The sequence below is a fragment of the Lampetra planeri genome, chromosome 3, assembly GCF_965212315.1.
Source record: "Lampetra planeri chromosome 3, kcLamPlan1.2.h2, whole genome shotgun sequence".
NCBI lineage: Eukaryota > Metazoa > Chordata > Hyperoartia > Petromyzontiformes > Petromyzontidae > Lampetra > Lampetra planeri.
Window position 1 is genome coordinate 1026903 of NC_136109.1, and position 18171 is coordinate 1045073.

The following is an 18171-nucleotide window of genomic DNA, read 5'->3' on the forward strand; positions in this document are numbered from 1 at the left end:
TATTGAATGTTTTCCAGGAACAGAAACCGCGCCAAAAACACAACCCAACGAGAAACACGACGAAGTTTTTCCCCCAAACCGTGGCCCCATCATCCGCACAGAGGAGCTCGTGCGACGAGCGAGGGGCTTTGCTCGGTGGACGCTGGAAAATGGTGCCAGTGTCCACCACGGGGAGTGTCCACCACGGGCAGAGGGGAGCTTGGCGAACGCAACACGTCCGTTTGTTTATCGACGCGTTCACCATTTGATTTTCACAGACCGTTGGATATTTCACATGGAACCGCCGTTTCAAACATTTCCCAAAACGAAAAGTCTCCATGAAATGCAATGCCCCCCTCTTCTTCGACGACTCATCTTACATTCATTTATTTGCTCGCCATATCTTTCCCAGAAACGTAGCCAACTATGTTTTCCTTTTAAGGCCGTGTGCGCGCGAACGCGTGTGCGCGCGTGCGGTTATTGAGAAATGCGTTGTGTGCATTGTGCAACATTGCCCGACGCACCAGCGACACCACCCAATAACACAGGTCAACAAAATTTTTTTTTTTTTCTGGCCTGGACTTTTGCAGCTATTCTAGACTAATTTCAGGGTGCCGATTCCAAATCTGATCTCAGATTTGCTCCATCACATCTCATTTTTATGCTATCGGCATTCCCCATTTTCATTGATTTTACCCGAAATTAACTCTGTCACTTATGATTGCAAGTTGTTGCGAGTCAGTGACTGCTTTGGTGTTAAAATATGGTGCTGTATTTTTAGGATAGTGTGTTTATAAAATTATTTTATGTAGATATCCACATTTATTTAATAATTTTCTTCTGCAGTTTTTATTGAAAATGCAATATTTGATATCTCAAAAACCTGATGTGATAGACAAAAACTGATGCCAGATTTGGAATCAGCACCCCAAAATTATCTTACAACCGTTGGAATACCTTATGCCAGAAAAAGTGTGTTGACCGGTGTAATGTATAAATGTTTTTATTTACCTACAATGGCGTCCCCCCCCCCCCCCCCCTTGCCATCAGGCACGTTTGTGATCTACGGATACAATTTTCTTGTTGTAAATGTACCGCTTGCGCATGAGCCACCCTGGCTGGCCACCGATAAGCCAGTTGATCGATGCGGCAGCGACCGCCGATGCTCACTTCTGCGTTGTTCGGTGGAAGTTGCCGGGGGCCGTGCGGTCAAATTGCGCATTTCGGCGAGCGGTGGAGTTTGCGACGAGGCGTTTCCAGCGTGGGGAGTCTTGTTGCTCCGTGCAGTTTCCGGGGAGCCCGTGGCAGATGGACCAAATTTGTGAGCATGTTAAAATTCGGGGGGGAATAAAGATTAAAACAATCTGAACAGGAACAAGCATCAAGGCAGCTTCTACAACTTCCGAATCAACACCCCACCCCCCCCGCTTTTTATTCTGGACCTTCCAGGATCTTGTCCTGGATGACGCTCACCGCGGCTTCAAGCGAAACGTCCCGCACATCCAAATCGCCGCTCGAATCCGGTCTACGAGAATCGGAGGCCTGTGCCGGGTGGCCCCCCCTGCCCCCCCTACCCCCCCACCTCCCCCCACTCCCGACACGCACGCGGCCTCACGGCTTCTTGGCCGCCTTGCGAGGCGCGCGCTGCAGCACGCTCCGGAGGCGGGCGTAGAGCCCTGTGGGCTGTCCGGACTCCTCCAAGTGGTGAGTGAAATCCGTGATTCCCGCCGCAAACTTGGAGCTGTCCGGCACGCTGCGCTGCGCGTTCTTCACGCGCCACGGCACCGCCTCCGCCTCGTCGTCGTCGTCGCCGCCGCTGCCCCCCCCCGCCTCGAGCCTTCTCCTCCTCCGCCTCGTCATCGTCGTCGGCGATGTCGAAGACCATCTCCTCCATCTCCTCGTCGAGCGCGGGAGCTTTCGGCGGGTCTCCGGCGGAGCTCGGCACGCCGCCGCCGCCGCCCTCGCCTCCCACCACCATCGGCGACGACTCCTCCGGCGTCTCCCCCGGCGTCTCAGCCAACTGCTCCCCCATCGACGGCTCCGGCGACGGCTCAGCTTCCGCGGCCGAAGGCGAGCGTCCGCGCGGAGCTCGCCGACGTTCGGGACGGACGCTCGGACCGCCCTCCCGCTCCACCTTGATCCGTGGACTTCTCCGCACGCCCGCCGGCTCGTCGCGTTCCGCCGGGGCGGCCGGAGCGCTGGGAGCGGCGGGATGGACGCCGCCGGGCTCGGCGGTCCCCTCCGACTGCTCCAGCGCCGCCTGTATGAGGCGCTGCTGCTCCTCCAGGTCCTCCAGAGACAGCGCCTCCTCCTCCTGCTCCTCCTCCTCCTGCTCTGGGGCGCCGGCCTCGACGCGCGAGCGCGCGTCTGCGAGGAGGCACGCACCGTCGCTCTCATCGCCGCTGCTCGGCACCGCCACGCACCCACCAACGATCGCAACTGTCGATGCATGGAACTACACTCAGACACCGCAGGCCCTCCCCACCACCGCCGCCGCCACCGAAAGTGATTTCCTGCTCAAACGATCACCGAGGAATCGGTGGCTCATCTTCCGTTCGCAACGGCGGGGGGGGGGGGGGGGAGTAAATCTGCGAAGAACCAGCGTGCCCGCAAGAGGCGCGTGGGCGGCACCGCGCCCGGCCACCTTCGTCTCCCCGGCGCCAATACGCACGCACGCCGACGCTCACGCGCGTCCACGTACGCACGACGAGCGCTCAAAACCCACCTGGTGTGGCCGGCGAGGGGGGCGGCGTGTCCTTGGGCAGCGGGGGAGGCGTCACGTCGGGGGGCGGCGGCGGCGGCGCCATGGGGGAACCGCCGTGGCCGCCCGTGCCGCGTGGCACGGGGGGCGTCGCCGGCGGGAGGGGGGCGCGGAACCCGGGAGAGGCCGGCAGCGGGGGCCACGCCGGCGCCTCGCGGGACGTCAGCTCTGCAAAGTCAACGACGACGCCGTCGTGAGCGTCGCGAGCGCCGATCCCAGCCGCCGCCACCGACCGTGCAACTCGAGGCACGACACACCGTCGCTTACCACGCCGTCACCATAATCAACGCACTATCACCTTCATCACCGCACCCCACACTAAAACTGCTCAGCACCGCACTGCCGCTTACCGTACTATCAGCTTCAACAACCATCATCATCACCACACTGCCACTTTCCACGTAATCAGCTTCATGACTGCACAACTGCTTTCGACACAATCACCAGCACCACCAGCACCACCAGCACCACCAGCACCACCAGCACCACCAGCACCACCAGCACCACCAGCACCACCAGCACCACCAGCACCACCAGCACCACCAGCACCACCAGCACCACCAGCACCACCAGCACCACCAGCACCACCACGAGGAGAAGGCACAACACGTGCATCTCGTAACCCGGCAAGTCCTGCAGCAGCGGGATTCGGTACCGGAGTCCGTGTCCATGTCGCTGTTGTCGAAGGTGACGTCATCGCTGGCGCGCGAGCGCTGTTTCTTCGTGGTGTGGGAACCCTGTTCCGCTGGCGCTGTCCGCTTCACCTGCTGCGCCGGAGGTGGGGGGGGGGACGACACGGAATGAGCGACGGATGAGCGGCGGTGGCGGTGGGTGTGGCGATGGGTAAATGGTCAGGGCGTTAGTTTCGTTCATTTTTGGCGATCGTGAGTTTTGGTCACGGGTCAAGTGTCCTTTGTTTAACGGTGGGATTACATAACTCCGTTGAGAAGTGTGAAACACCACATGGCCCTCTAGCTGTATCGAGATTTTAGCTCCACCATAATTTCAATCGCTTTAAATAAAACAAAAACTACAAACGTTCATTCATTTTTTTTTACAATTTGAATAAACAAATGGCACAAGACCAAGGAGGCCAACGCTTGTGTCGTGAGACCCCCTCCCCCGCACCCCCCCCCCCCCAATCTCCGACGTGAGCAGCTTCGTCCCAACGCCTCCAGAAGGCAAACCCAGAAAGTCAGAACGAATCGACGACGACGGATCGCGTCACCGGAGGCCAAAACCGACGCGTTCACATCAACTGTGCGTTTGTGCCCGTGTGGGGAGCCGTAGCGCGACCGGTTAGCGCTCACGCTGCGCCACGAAGCCGGCGGCCCGAGTTCGATTCCCGCTCACGGCCAACACCGGTGACGATTATCTGAACTGGTCCTGGGCCTCCCCCTAGATCGACTCGGCCTCAAATGAGTAAGCGGTGTGTAAACATCTCCACTGGGGAGAAAAAGGTTGTCGGGCGTGGTGCTGGCCACCGACCCCCTCGTGTGCCGTGCCGGCCTTCATAGGTGCTCACTCACACCACTTGCCCCTACAGTCTGAACAAGCTATATGGGGGGTCTTTGTGTGCGCGCATAAGGGAGGGTGTAGTGCGGCGGCGGTTAACGCACTGCGCTCCAAATGAGAGTTCACAAAAGCGGCGAATATATCAACCGGTCCTAGCGCCTCCCCAGCGTTGAGTCAAGACTTCAAAACGAGGCACCTGCAGTGTGTAAAACATCACCACCTGCAGAGACAAAGGCGACTTGGGCGTGCGTGGTGCCGGCCACACCACCCCCCCCCCCCCCCCCCCGCTTCGTGTGCCATGCCGGCCTTCGTAGGCGCTCGCTCACATCAACTTGACACGACGGCCCAGGGTCGAGGGAATATTTAGTTTACCTTTGTGTGGGGGAGGAGTGTGGTGGGGGTGGGGGGTGTGGGGGTGAATTCCCACCTTCTTGCTCGCCTCCTTCAAGCGGCGAATCATCGCCTCCTTCAACTGCTGCGGCTGCATGGGGCACGAATTGAACGTGCGCCAGTCCTGCACGCGGGGACACAGACGGCACGCACACGGACACGCGGGACGTTCGTAGTCTCCACGTGCTCACGGCAGTGTGCCTCGTGTGCATGTGTATGTGCGCGATCGCCAACAGCACTTGCCCCAACGGTCTGTTAAGGCTATACGGGGGAGCTTTGTTTTGTATGCGAACACGTGGGGAGCGGTAGCGTAGCGGTTAGCGCTACGAACCTGGCGAGTCGAATTATTTTCCCGCTCAAGGCCAACACCAGTGACGATTATATGAACCGGTTCTGGGCCTCCCCTGGGTCGACTCAGCCTAAAATGAGTACCTGGTGTGGTGTGTCAAACATCACCACTCGGGCATGGCGATGGCCACCCTCCCCCTCGTGTGCCGTGCCGGCCTCCATAGGTGCAACTCGCTAACAGCACTTGCCCCAACAGTCTTAAGGCGATGACGGGGATCTTTGTCTCTTTATTAGGGAGGAGCAGTGTGAGTGTAGTGGGGAGGAGTGTGTGTGGTGAAGAGTGTGTGTGTGATGAGTGTGTGTGTGTGATGAGTGTGTGTGATGAGGAGTGTGTGTGTGATGAGGAGTGTGTGTGATGAGTGTGTGTGATGAGGAGTGTGTGTGGGGAGGAGTGTGTGTGTGATGAGGAGTGTGTGTGTGGGGAGGAGTGTGTGTGAGTGTGATGAGTGTGTGTGTGTGATGAGTGTGTGTGATGAGGAGTGTGTGTGTGTGATGTGTGTGTGTATGTGAAGAGTGTGTGTGATGTGTGTGTGTGATGAGGAGTGTGTGTGTGTGATGAGGAGTGTGTGTGATGAGTGTGTGTGATGAGGAGTGTGTGTGATGAGTGTGTGTGATGAGTGTGTGTGATGAGGAATGTGTGTGATGAGTGTGTGTGTGTGATGAGGAGTGTGAGTGTGATGATGAGTGTGTGTGTGATGATGAGTGTGTGTGTGTTGTGAGGAGTGTGTGTGATGAGGAGTGTGTGTGATGAGGAGTGTGTGTGTGATGAGGAGTGTGTGTGTGATGAACAGTTTGTGTGTGATGAGGAGTGTGTGTGATGAGGAGTGTGTGTGATGAGGAGTGTGTGTGTGTGATGAGGAGTGTGTGTGTGTGATGTGTGTGTGTGATGAGGAGTGTGTGTGATGAGGAGTGTGTGTGTGATGAGTGTGTGTGATGAGTGTGTGTATGATGAGGAGTGTGTGTGATGAGGAGTGTGTGTGTGATGAGTGTGTGTGATGAGTGTGTGTGATGAGGAATGTGTGTGATGAGTGTGTGTGTGTGATGAGGAGTGTGTGTGTGTGATGAGGAGTGTGTGAGTGTGATGAGGAGTGTGTGAGTGTGATGAGTGTGTGTGTGTGATGAGTGTGTGTGTGTGATGAGGAGTGTGTGAGTGTGATGAGGAGTGTGTGAGTGTGATGATGAGTGTGTGTGTGATGATGAGTGTGTGTGTGATGATGAGTGTGTGTGTGTTGTGAGGAGTGTGTGTGATGAGGAGTGTGTGTGATGAGGAGTGTGTGTGATGAGTGTGTGTGTGTGTGATGAGTGTGTGTGTGATGAGGAGTGTGTGTGTGTGATGAGTGTGTGTGTGTGATGAGGAGTGTGTGTGTGATGAGGAGTGTGTGTGTGATGAGGAGTGTGTGTGATGAGGAGTGTGTGTGATGAGGAGTGTGTGTGATGAGTGTGTGTGTGTGTGATGAGTGTGTGTGATGAGGAGTGTGTGTGTGTGATGAGTGTGTGTGTGTGTGTGTGATGAGGAGTGTGTGTGTGATGAGGAGTGTGTGTGTGATGAGGAGTGTGTGTGATGAGGAGTGTGTGTGTGATGAGGAGTGTGTGTGATGAGTGTGTGTGTGTGTGATGAGTGTGTGTGTGTGATGAGGAGTGTGTGTGTGATGAGGAGTGTGTGTGTGATGAGGAGTGTGTGTGTGATGAGGAGTGTGTGTGATGAGTGTGTGTGATGAGGAGTGTGTGTGTGTGATGAGTGTGTGTGTGATGAGGAGTGTGTGTGTGTGTGATGAGTGTGTGTGTGTGATGAGTGTGTGTGTGTGTGATGAGTGTGTGTGTGTGATGAGTGTGTGTGTGTGATGAGGAGTGTGTGTGTGATGAGGAGTGTGTGTGTGATGAGGAGTGTGTGTGATGAGGAGTGTGTGTGATGAGGAGTGTGTGTGATGAGGAGTGTGTGTGATGAGTGTGTGTGTAGTGGGGAGGAGTGTGTGTGTGAGTGTGTGTGTGTGATGAGTGTGTGTGTGTGATGAGTGTGTGTGTGTGATGAGTGTGTGTGTGTGATGAGTGTGTGTGTGTGATGAGTGTGTGTGTGTGATGAGTGTGTGTGTGTGATGAGGAGTGTGTGTGTGATGAGGAGTGTGTGTGTGATGAGGAGTGTGTGTGATGAGGAGTGTGTGTGATGAGTGTGTGTGATGAGTGTATGTGAAGAGTGTGTGTGATGAGGAGTGTGTGTGTGTGATGAGGAGTGTGTGTGTGTGATGAGTGTGATGAGTGTGTGTGTGATGAGGAGTGTGTGTGTGTGATGAGTGTGTGTGTGTGATGAGTGTGTGTGTGTGATGAGGAGTGTGTGTGTGATGAGGAGTGTGTGTGTGATGAGGAGTGTGTGAGTGTGTGTGTGTGATGAGTGTGTGTGATGAGTGTGTGTGTATATGAAGAGTGTGTGTGATGAGGAGTGTGTGTGTGTGATGAGGAGTGTGTGTGTGTGATGAGTGTGATGAGTGTGTGTGTGATGAGGAGTGTGTGTGTGATGAGTGTGTGTGTGTGATGATGAGTGTGTGTGTGATGAGCAGTGTGTGTGATGAGTGTGTGTGTGTGATGAGTGTGTGTGTGTGATGAGGAGTGTGTGTGTGATGAGGAGTGTGTGTGTGATGAGGAATGTGTGTGTGATGAGGAGTGTGTGTGATGAGGAGTGTGTGTGATGAGTGTGTGTGTAGTGGGGAGGAGTGTGTGTGTGAGTGTGTGTGTGTGATGAGTGTGTGTGTGTGATGAGTGTGTGTGTGTGATGAGTGTGTGTGTGTGATGAGTGTGTGTGTGTGATGAGTGTGTGTGTGTGATGAGTGTGTGTGTGTGATGAGGAGTGTGTGTGTGATGAGGAGTGTGTGTGTGATGAGGAGTGTGTGTGATGAGGAGTGTGTGTGATGAGGAGTGTGTGTGATGAGTGTGTGTGAAGAGTGTGTGTGATGAGGAGTGTGTGTGTGTGATGAGTGTGATGAGTGTGTGTGTGATGAGTGTGATGAGTGTGTGTGTGATGAGGAGTGTGTGTGTGTGATGAGTGTGTGTGTGTGATGAGTGTGTGTGTGTGATGAGGAGTGTGTGTGTGATGAGGAGTGTGTGTGTGATGAGGAGTGTGTGAGTGTGTGTGTGATGAGTGTGTGTGATGAGTGTGTGTGATGAGTGTGTGTGTATGTGAAGAGTGTGTGTGATGAGGAGTGTGTGTGTGTGATGAGGAGTGTGTGTGTGTGATGAGTGTGATGAGTGTGTGTGTGATGAGGAGTGTGTGTGTGATGAGTGTGTGTGTGTGATGAGGAGTGTGTGTGTGATGAGGAGTGTGTGTGTGATGAGGAGTGTGTGTGTGATGAGGAGTGTGTGTGATGAGGAGTGTGTGTGATGAGGAGTGTGTGTGATGAGTGTGTGTGTAGTGGGGAGGAGTGTGTGTGTGAGTGTGTGTGTGTGATGAGTGTGTGTGATGAGTGTGTGTGTATGTGAAGAGTGTGTGTGATGAGTGTGTGTGATGAGGAGTGTGTGTGTGTGATGAGTGTGTGTGTGATGAGGAGTGTGTGTGTGTGATGAGTGTGTGTGTGTGATGAGTGTGTGTGTGTGATGAGTGTGTGTGTGTGATGAGTGTGTGTGTGTGATGAGTGTGTGTGTGATGAGGAGTGTGTGTGTGTGATGAGTGTGTGTGTGTGATGAGTGTGTGTGTGTGATGAGGAGTGTGTGTGTGATGAGGAGTGTGTGTGTGATGAGGAGTGTGTGTGATGAGTGTGTGTGTAGTGGGGAGGAGTGTGTGTGTGATGAGTGTGTGTGATGAGTGTGTGTGTATGTGAAGAGTGTGTGTGATGAGGAGTGTGTGTGTGTGATGAGTGTGTGTGTGTGTGATGAGTGTGTGTGTGATGATGAGTGTGTGTGTGTGATGAGTGTGTGTGTGTGATGAGGAGTGTGTGTGTGATGAGGAGTGTGTGTGTGATGAGGAGTGTGTGTGTGATGAGGAGTGTGTGTGATGAGGAGTGTGTGTGATGAGTGTGTGTGTAGTGGGGAGGAGTGTGTGTGTGAGTGTGTGTGATGAGTGTGTGTGATGAGTGTGTGTGTATGTGAAGAGTGTGTGTGATGAGTGTGTGTGATGAGGAGTGTGTGTGTGTGTGTGATGAGTGTGTGTGTGATGAGGAGTGTGTGTGATGAGTGTGTGTGTGTGATGAGTGTGTGTGATGAGTGTGTGTGTGTGATGAGTGTGTGATGAGTGTGTGTGATGAGGAGTGTGTGTGTGTGATGAGTGTGTGTGTGTGATGAGTGTGTGTGTGATGAGGAGTGTGTGTGTGTGATGAGTGTGTGTACAAATTCTGACACTATTGACGGCTGGTGGTCCTTGTAAAAGAGCTCTTTAGCTCAACAGGTCTTACCAATTTAAATAAAGTCCGCGTCTTTACCCGTAGGTCCCGGTGTGTTTGTGTCCACGCGAGTGTGTATGCTCACGTCTAGCGTGTTTGCAGGCAGGGGCACGTTGAAGCCGGGGTAGGAGATCAGCTTCGTGGGGTTGAAGGCTTTCCGCTTCTGTTTCTCAATTTCCGCTTCCTCCGATTCGTCGATTTCTCCGTCGCTCAAGTCTGCAGAAGGCACGGCGAGGGGCGACGCAGCGACTTACGCGACGGCGCTCGACAAGGTGGAGCGGTGGTGCAGCGGTCAGCGCCACGCCGCGCTACGAACCCGGCGAACCGCGTTCGATAATTCCCGCTCACGGCCAACACCGGTGACGATCATCCGAACCGGTCGTGGGGCTCCCTTAGGTCGACTCGGCCTCAAACGAGTACCGGGTACGGTGTCTGAACATCGCCACTGGGGTGACTTAAGGCGGCCGGGCGTGGTGCTGGCCACCCACCCCCTCGTGTGCCGTGCCAGCCTCCATAGGTGCAACTCTCTAACAGCGCTTGCCCCAACAGTCTGTTCAGGTTATACGGGGGATTTCACACGTAGGCTTTCGCGACCAATACTCTCCACGAGGATTTTTTAGCGTTAGATCGCGTACTTATATAAATGTGTCGTTAAAACCCGCCACAGCCAATTAGTAAGGTTCGTCAAGTAAACAAAACGTGGCAATTCGTTACTAGTCCAGCACTACACCGGTGTGTTGGAGAGTGAATTGTAAATGTTGCGGGTTTCCTCTCCGACGTACCCGTGTGCTGTACTAGTAACGCAGTGACCTAACCCCCTCTGGTGGATATACGGGGGGTCTTTGTCTTTGTAAACGTCAGTAGTATGGGTGGCGGTGGTGGCGGTAGTGTCGTTGTGCTTGCGAGCATCGCGCCCCCGCGTGCGATGTGGCGGGCGGTGGGGGCAGGTTTACCCCCGTGGATGGTGATGCCAGAACCCTCCTGGCAGCTCTCGCGCAGCCAGCCCGGGGGGTAGTCCAGCTGGCGCATGCGGTAGATGTACGGGGGCAGCTGCCCAGGCGCCACCGCCAGGGCCAGACGGAGACTCTCACTTCACACGGGGCCACCCACGGACACGCACAGGCAGACACCACAAAGACAAAGATCCTCCCTTCAGTATCGCCTTTGACAGACTGTTGGGGCAAATGCTGTTAGTTGCGAGGGGGTGGGTGGCCAACGGCACATGCACAAAATACAAAGTGCTGTTAGCGAGCAGCAGCACCTATGAAGGCCGGCACTGTGGCACACGAGGGGGTGGGTGGCCAGCTCCACGCCCGGCCGCCTTTGTCTCCCGAGTGACCATGTTTACACATTGCACCAGGTACTCATTTGAGGCCGAGTCGACCTAGGGGAGGCCCGGGACCGGTTCAGATAATCGTCACCGGGTGTTGGCCGTGAGCGGGAATCGAACCCGGGTGGCCAGGTTCATAGCGCAGCGTAGCGCTAACCGCTACACTACCGGGACACAGGCAGACACACACACACACACACCAGGGCTCGAACAGATGGGGACACACACACAGGGGCAGACAGACACTCGCCACACACTGGGACAGACAGGCAGACACACACGACGCTGACACAGATGGGCAGACGTGGCGCAGAAGAGAGAGAGAAGCACTCTTAGGATCCAAATCAAGACAGTGGTGGTCACCTGATGACGCCGGGTTTGAAGTGCGCGAAGCGCTCCTCCTGCTCATTGTGATATCGCTGGGGATTCCTCGACTTCGGAGAATTGCTGAACGATTCGAACTGACGGCGCCGCAGATTTATCCCCGCCAAGTCTCGCTTCTGCAGACGCGCGGAGGGAAGCCAAGCGCACACGCTAAGACACAAAGTAGCATGTGGCGCGGTGTATAAAAACATCAAGCAAGGAGCATGAACCAACATCGTCGCGCAAACTCCTCCGGTCATCCTTGCAGTGGCTTTTGGCGAACCGTTGAACAAAAACGGTCATCGCCTCGCACGCTTTCAGATGCGCGCAGAAGCCGTCTGGAACGCTCTTCCCTTCGATATGAGGAAGAGACTGGAGCATTGCACTTTTAAATCATCATCTAGATTTAAAGCTTTAGAACCGCTTTGTGCGTTTGGTTGGTTGTCCTTCCCCCCAGCACATTCTATTAGCGCGTACATAAAGGTGGCCTGACCCTCCTCCTTAAACTAATAACAAGCAAAAGAACAATGAGTGGCCTATCCAGAAGAAGTACGTAATAGGCGATGTTTTGGGTAATGGGTCTACTTCATAGCATGCAGAGGCCCATGAAGAACGGTTCGGAGAACTCCGGTTGATTAGAATCATCTTCCGGAAGACACTTCTCCGTCGCAGATAAATGACCACCCCAGAAGTGCAGACGACACTGCCAGCCGTTCATAAACCATCAGCGGCAAGACATCTCTAACCAATCCAAAACATGCGTCTTTATACCAGTTAAAGCCCTCTGAGCTATGTAGCTCTTTTAACAAGTGAACTGTCCACAAATGATAGCTCAACGAAATGGCTGATTATGTGGACATTGACACCCGCCAAATACTCTAAACGCAAATTAATTCTAAACGTGTAGGGAAAAACCGGAGGACCCGGAGAAAAATCCACACGCCCACGGAGTTTGTGTGTCTCTCTCCAAATATACAGTAGTTAGGGTCGGGATCGAACCCACGACCTCCTTGCATACGTAGCCACCGTGGCACCCTTGGAAGACCGTGGCTCCCCATAGCAAGACCATTCTCCCGACTATTAAATACAACCTTTTTTCTTCTTTCAAAACGAACCCAGGCTTTTGGGGTATCCGTATCTCACTTTTCCAGAGTGTCGTAAAACAATCCGGAGAATACCGTCAGGAGGACAACGAGGGTTCCCAAACGCACCTGGGGGCAGGTGCGCATGATGTGATCCTCAGAGCCGCAGTTAAAGCACATCCCCTTGGGCCTGCGGGGGCACAGGGCAGCAATTAGCAAGTGAGCACACGTGCAGTGGCCATTTGCATGCACGTGTGTGTGTGCGGGGAGCGGTAGCGTAGCGGTTAGGACGCTGCACTACGAACCCGGCGACCCGAGGTCGATTCCCGCTCACGGACAACACCGGTGACAATTATCTGAACCGGTCCTGGGCCTCCCCTAGGTCGACTCAGCCTCAAGCGAGTACCTGGCGATGCGGTGTGTAAACATCGCCATTGGCGAGGCCTTCATAGGTGCTGCTCGCCAACAGCACTTGCACCCGACAGTCTGTTAAGGCTGTACGGGGGATCTTTGTCTTTGTGCGACTTGTGTAACGTGTGTGCAGGACCGTCACCGTGCGATGAAACATAACCACGACAGTAGCGATGACAAGCAGAGGCAACGGATTGCCAGCGAGCGAGTGACGGGAGTGAACACAAATGAGTGCCGAATCCTCAATCACCTTCACTGCCTTACTCTGAATCCTATCAAGTGCGGTGCGGTTGGAACTGGGTGCTTCACCCAGGCGCGTGTGTGCGTGCGAGCGAGCGTGGTGTGCATTGGTGAACACTGCCAACGTCTGGCACTCACCTCTGAGGCTTTGCCTGCCCCTCGCTGATCTCGTTGGATAAGATTTGCTTGAAAATCGTCTGATACCTGCATATTCATGTGTGCATCACGTGCGTGCGTTTTGATGTTGATGTGGCAATGCGTCAGTGTGTGGGGAACCATAAAAAAAACAAGTTTAACGATGACAAAATAAGTCGGATTGCTTGGCGCTGCTTCCGCTGAGTTCGAGTGGGTGTGCACACAAGCACGAATGACTACAATCTCACGTTCGTCAAACAACGCCGTGGCCTTCAAAAGGTACAATCAGTGACGTTTCAGGCAACGGCCCTTCGCAGCAAATCGGTAATTTCCGCCGTGTCTACAAGACACCTTATCAACTTCCCCACAAGCGGTATAATAATGTTACCGAGCCCGCAGTGTCTACAAGACACCACACCCTCGCGATGACGTCAACGCGTTACGAGGCGGATCCCATGCGTGCGTGAGCGTGTCCAAGCGGGCGATTCGGCACCAACCCGTGTGATGAATACCTGAACCGGTCCTGGGCCTCCCCCCTAGTCAGCACTTGCTGCAGTGTCCTGCCTTCACAGATGCTACTCGCTCACAACACTTGACCCAGCAGTCTGGTAAAGGGATATTAGTGCACGCGTGTGTGTGTGTGTCTGCGTGCGCACATACTGCGGGATGTTCCAGCCTTCCGTGATCGCGGGATTTCCACGCAGAAGCGGGCGGCCGATGCTGTCCAAGCAGAACGAGCGATAATAGCGCACGTTGCTCACCACCTGGCACACGGCGCATTGGGCACACGGCCACTCACGTTTCGCGAAGCCTCGAACGCAGCGGTGTCCCTTAAAGCCCAACGTTGTCTTGTAAATAACGGAGAGACCCCATTAAACCAGGAGAAAAGCTTCATGCAGGCTGGTAACTAAATGGAAAAGGCAGCAAAATTGTGCTGCCACTGCTCACACAGCAGGTGCGGGAATGTTTAAAGACTCCCCATCATGCCTTGCACGAAACACCATGTGACCACCACAGTGCAAGTACACATTTCTCAGCCTTGTCAAGAACACCAGCTCAATAGAGCTGAACGTGCACGTGGGCGTATTATTACAACAACTGCAAACTTAAATTTCGATTTAAAGCTTTCATGACTACAGGGATTCATCTTCTTGGTTCTTTCGGTAAAGTCACGTAGAAGGGAAATAATAAAATAATTCTCACGACCTTTCGGCCACAACGCAAGCAGCCGTCCTCAGGCGTCTGCATCTTCCCCTTGGTTCGATTCCCCAAAAACCAAGAAGCACTGCCAACTTACTTTTTTCTTTAATGTGGCCGCACATTCATCTCTATCTAGCTGGTGGTCTTTGTACGTGCCGCGCGGTGGTCGCGTGGCATGCAAGCCACACCGTGGCGTGTTGCTGGCGGCGTTCCCTGTGTGCGTGCGACCCGAAATGGCATCGGCGCGTCGTTGTGCTCGCGTGCCCGACCGCCCGCCCGGGCGCTCACCTTGATGCAGGCGTCTGCATCTTTCCCCTTGGTCCGCTTCCCCAGGACCACGCTGGAGGGCTGGGAGAGAGGGCCCAGAGATCCGCATACACAGGCACAGATAAATCCACTCGCGATTAACGTCAACGATCTCTTCGGCGGCAATGTGATTATTGATTTTAGCAATTCATAAGAGATAGCTGGGTTAGGCGGCACAACGATTTGGCTAAATGTCTAACCTTAAGTTTGTCCACCAACCTACGTGGCCAAACAAATTAAATTGTCACGTGTGCAAGCGTTTAACAACACGTCAATTGTTATAGTTTCAACCAAATTTGGCACCAATTAGATACGCGGCACTCGGCTTGAAACTTCGGTGTCGAACTTCCTAAGGATAAGATCCAAAAACTCCAGGAAGCCAGAATAACCATCTAACCTCACCCAACTTCTCATTGATTTCACGTGTGAGTATTAAAGGCATCGTGGTACATGCGAAAGCAGTGGCACTGGTACCACAAAGACGGAGATGCCCCGTATCGCCTGTAACAGACTGTTGGGACAAGTGCTGTTAGCGAGAACTTATGAAGGCCGACACGGCGCAAGAGGGGGTGGATGGCCAGCACCACGCTCAGTCGCCTTTATCTCGCTAGTGGGCACACCAGGTCCTCATTTTAGGCCGAGTCAACCTAGGGGAGTCCCAGGACCGGAGTTAAATTCCTGCCCACGGTGTTCGCCGTGAGCAGGAATCTAAATCGGGTTGCCGGGTTGGTACGGCAGCGGCGCGCTAACCGCTACCCTACCGCGCTCCCCGCTGGTACCACACGCGCACCGACACAAAAACGACTCGCATTCCACAACGCCTTACCTGCGATGGAATGGGATCCCGCTCCCCTCCACTCTGATGCATCAGTTGCAGAAGGATCCCCTCCAGCTCAGCTTGGCAGTGCCTGAACACAGCCACCACCACACGCGAGAGAGAGAGAGCGCCCATCCATTAACACGATCACCATCTCGCCAACTGCTCGACCCACCAACAAGAAGTTCAACATACGTACGTATCGGGAACTCCGCAATCGCCCTCTCACGAAGTCCTTAACACAATGCAGAGTTTGTGACGCCGTACGGCAATGAGATCACCACTCACGTGCTGCGCGCGCCGTCCATGTAGAGGACGTGCAGGAAAGGGCCATCCTTCACCGGATCTGGGATCAACAGATCGCTGGGCCAAACAAACGCACGCACGCATGCAGGCGACACACGTTACACGCGTGCGCCAGTCACATCGCCACCAGCGGCCCTCGCCGGTCTTGCCGCGCGCAATTCGGTCCTGAAGCGAGGTCCCAGAGTGGCCAGAGTCCACGTCAGCTGCACCGCCAAACGGCTCCATCTCTCGTGTCGGAATAAATTAACCGCAACATCTGACCTGTTCAACACAGGGCAACGTATTCTCCGGAAAGTAAGACACACCCAAACCTGCGTCCGGTGTCAATAAAGTTGTCGAAATATGGTTGCACGCACGCACACACACACACCTATCGATTCATGAGATGCAACCCCACCCCCCAACTTTCGCTTTAAAAATGCAGAGGGGAAAAGTGCATCTTAAACTCCAGAGAATACGGTAACGGATAAGAAGGTTGCACAAGTGAAGGTGATTTCGATTGCTAAATAACACAAATAAAAATCAGTTTTGTCCCGCGAGAATTTTAAAACTCTTAAGCGTAAGTCGACCATCTTAGCAATAACAATATGTAAACAGACAAGGATACATGTCAAATGGGTGGCACTTACCTGCTCTGCTGCAGAAGCTGCACCTGCCTCCGCAGCTGATCATTTGCGACTGGCGTCAAGGATTGTCGCGATACCAAAACATAAAAAACATAACAGACACACACAACATGAACCACCAACAGCAGCCGCCAGTGGCGGTGATGTCACCGCAGCGCCCGTGTCAGGCTAGGTGCACTTTGAGGTCATCACGCGAAGTGTCAAATGTTAAGAGGCAGACCCATGTTCTGACAAATCACCTGACGAAGCTTGTTGTAATCACCAGCGAAACGTCGGACTAAACGTGCAAATGTTGTGGGTTTACTCTCCAACAGACCCGGTGTGCTGTACTAGTCACGAATTGGCACGTTCTGTTTACGTAACAAACCTCACGAATTGGCTATTTTGGGTGGTGGCGGGTTTAACGACACATTCATATTTACGCAATCTAACAAAAAAAACCTTCATTATCGGATGTTAAGGGGTATACGGACTGAGGGGGAGTGGGAGTTAAAATCCTGGTTTATGGCAAACTCAGCCCATCATCCCTAAGGTGTCAATAAAAGCAGTACTACTTTGTGGTCAAGTCAACAAAAATCGTGCTCTGTACGTACAGCATATTCTCGCTCCTGCCGTAGAAATGTGGACTGCCTACCCCTCGGCTCAGAGCTGCAAAACCCTCATTAGCCAATGAGCACAGGCGAGATATTTCAACAGTGCTTTGGTACCACCTCAAGTGGAAGTTAACTTTACTGGTTTCGATTTCTTTGCGTGGCCAACAAGAACGAATTACGTGGCAGCCGCTGTACATGAGCGGTGTTGTCAAGTGATTTGACTCCCTTGATTTGAAGCTTTCGTGACTGCACGAATCCATACTGTTTGGTTCTTTCGGTAAAGTCACACGGTGGGATATTGCTGCAGTGTTTGCGACCTTAAAGTGGTAGCACTTTCTACTCTGGCCCATGGACTACATGCCTCATGCGAGCCAGTTATGTGGTGATGATGATGCTACATTGCCAGTGGTGCACTATACTATTCTAGTATAGCAAAATATAGCGTAGAACATTTAACAACAAAAAACACAAAACTCTTTGGTTCTTTTGGTAAAGTCACGTAGAAATAAAATAAATAAAATAATAGAATACAAATTTTGCAATCTTTGGAAGAACGTAATCAACCAGGTAAGGTGCTGACTGTCGTGTTAGCCGACTGTGTTGGTGACGATTGCTTGTGTTGCAATCGAAACGTCGTATTCTATTATTTAATTTATTTTCTTTCTACGTGACTTTACCGAAAGAAGCAAAGAATAATTCCCGCAGTCACAAAAGCTTCAAATAAAGTTTAAAACACCAAATGTTCATCAAAAACAGCGTGGCCTTACATGGAAAAATATATTAGGCACCGTTTAGGGAAATTGCCCTCATTAATTGCACATTTTGTTTTAATTTCATAAGGCATCTTGCCCAAAACGTCACCTATGCACCCCCTACTGTGCCAGGCTAGGTGCAGGTCTCATGACAGACCCTGCAGGTCCCATGGGTCGGCTGAGATGACCCACCAGCTGTACCCCTACTGTGCCAACTTGCTACATTTTATCCGCCCGGCGCTCCGCTCGTTGCTGTGAGCATAAGGCCACACACACACACCGTGTTGTTATTGACGCACGTTAGAGTAAGTATTTGTTGTTGTTTGTGAATCCGAGCAGTAAATCACTGCGGACTTGAGCGAGTTTGACCAGAGGAAACGCACCGCCTGTGCCACACACCACGTGACAGCCGTTCAGCACTCAGTGACGGCGACGTCACCACTGCGCTCGTGCCAGGCTAGGTGCACTTTTGAGGCCACGTTAAAGTGACGAAGGTAGCAGCAGCGGCAAACACACAAAGATCCTCCGTGTAGCCTTAACAGATTGTGGGGGCAAGTGCTGTTAGCGAGCACCTATGAAGGCCGGCACTGTGGCACAAGAGGGGGTGGGTGGCCAGCACCACGCCCGGCCGCCTTTGTCTCCCCAAGCACACA

The 18171-nt window shown here is 53.4% G+C and overlaps 1 protein-coding gene across 1 annotated transcript; it reads right to left on the bottom strand.

Moving 5' to 3' along the window:
• Positions 1-1546: 1546 nt before the first annotated feature.
• On the bottom strand, positions 1547-18156 carry ZCCHC8 (zinc finger CCHC-type containing 8). Its single transcript, XM_078618313.1, is given in 15 exon segments — positions 1547-1818; positions 1820-2346; positions 2705-2908; positions 3396-3507; positions 4683-4769; positions 9443-9573; positions 10311-10447; positions 11051-11187; positions 12262-12322; positions 12922-12987; positions 13579-13682; positions 14407-14466; positions 15251-15332; positions 15530-15604; positions 16177-18156. Coding segments are annotated over 14 exon segments (1956 nt in total). The 5' UTR covers positions 15550-15604; positions 16177-18156; the 3' UTR covers positions 1547-1590.
• Between the last annotated feature and the right edge of the window lie 15 nt (positions 18157-18171).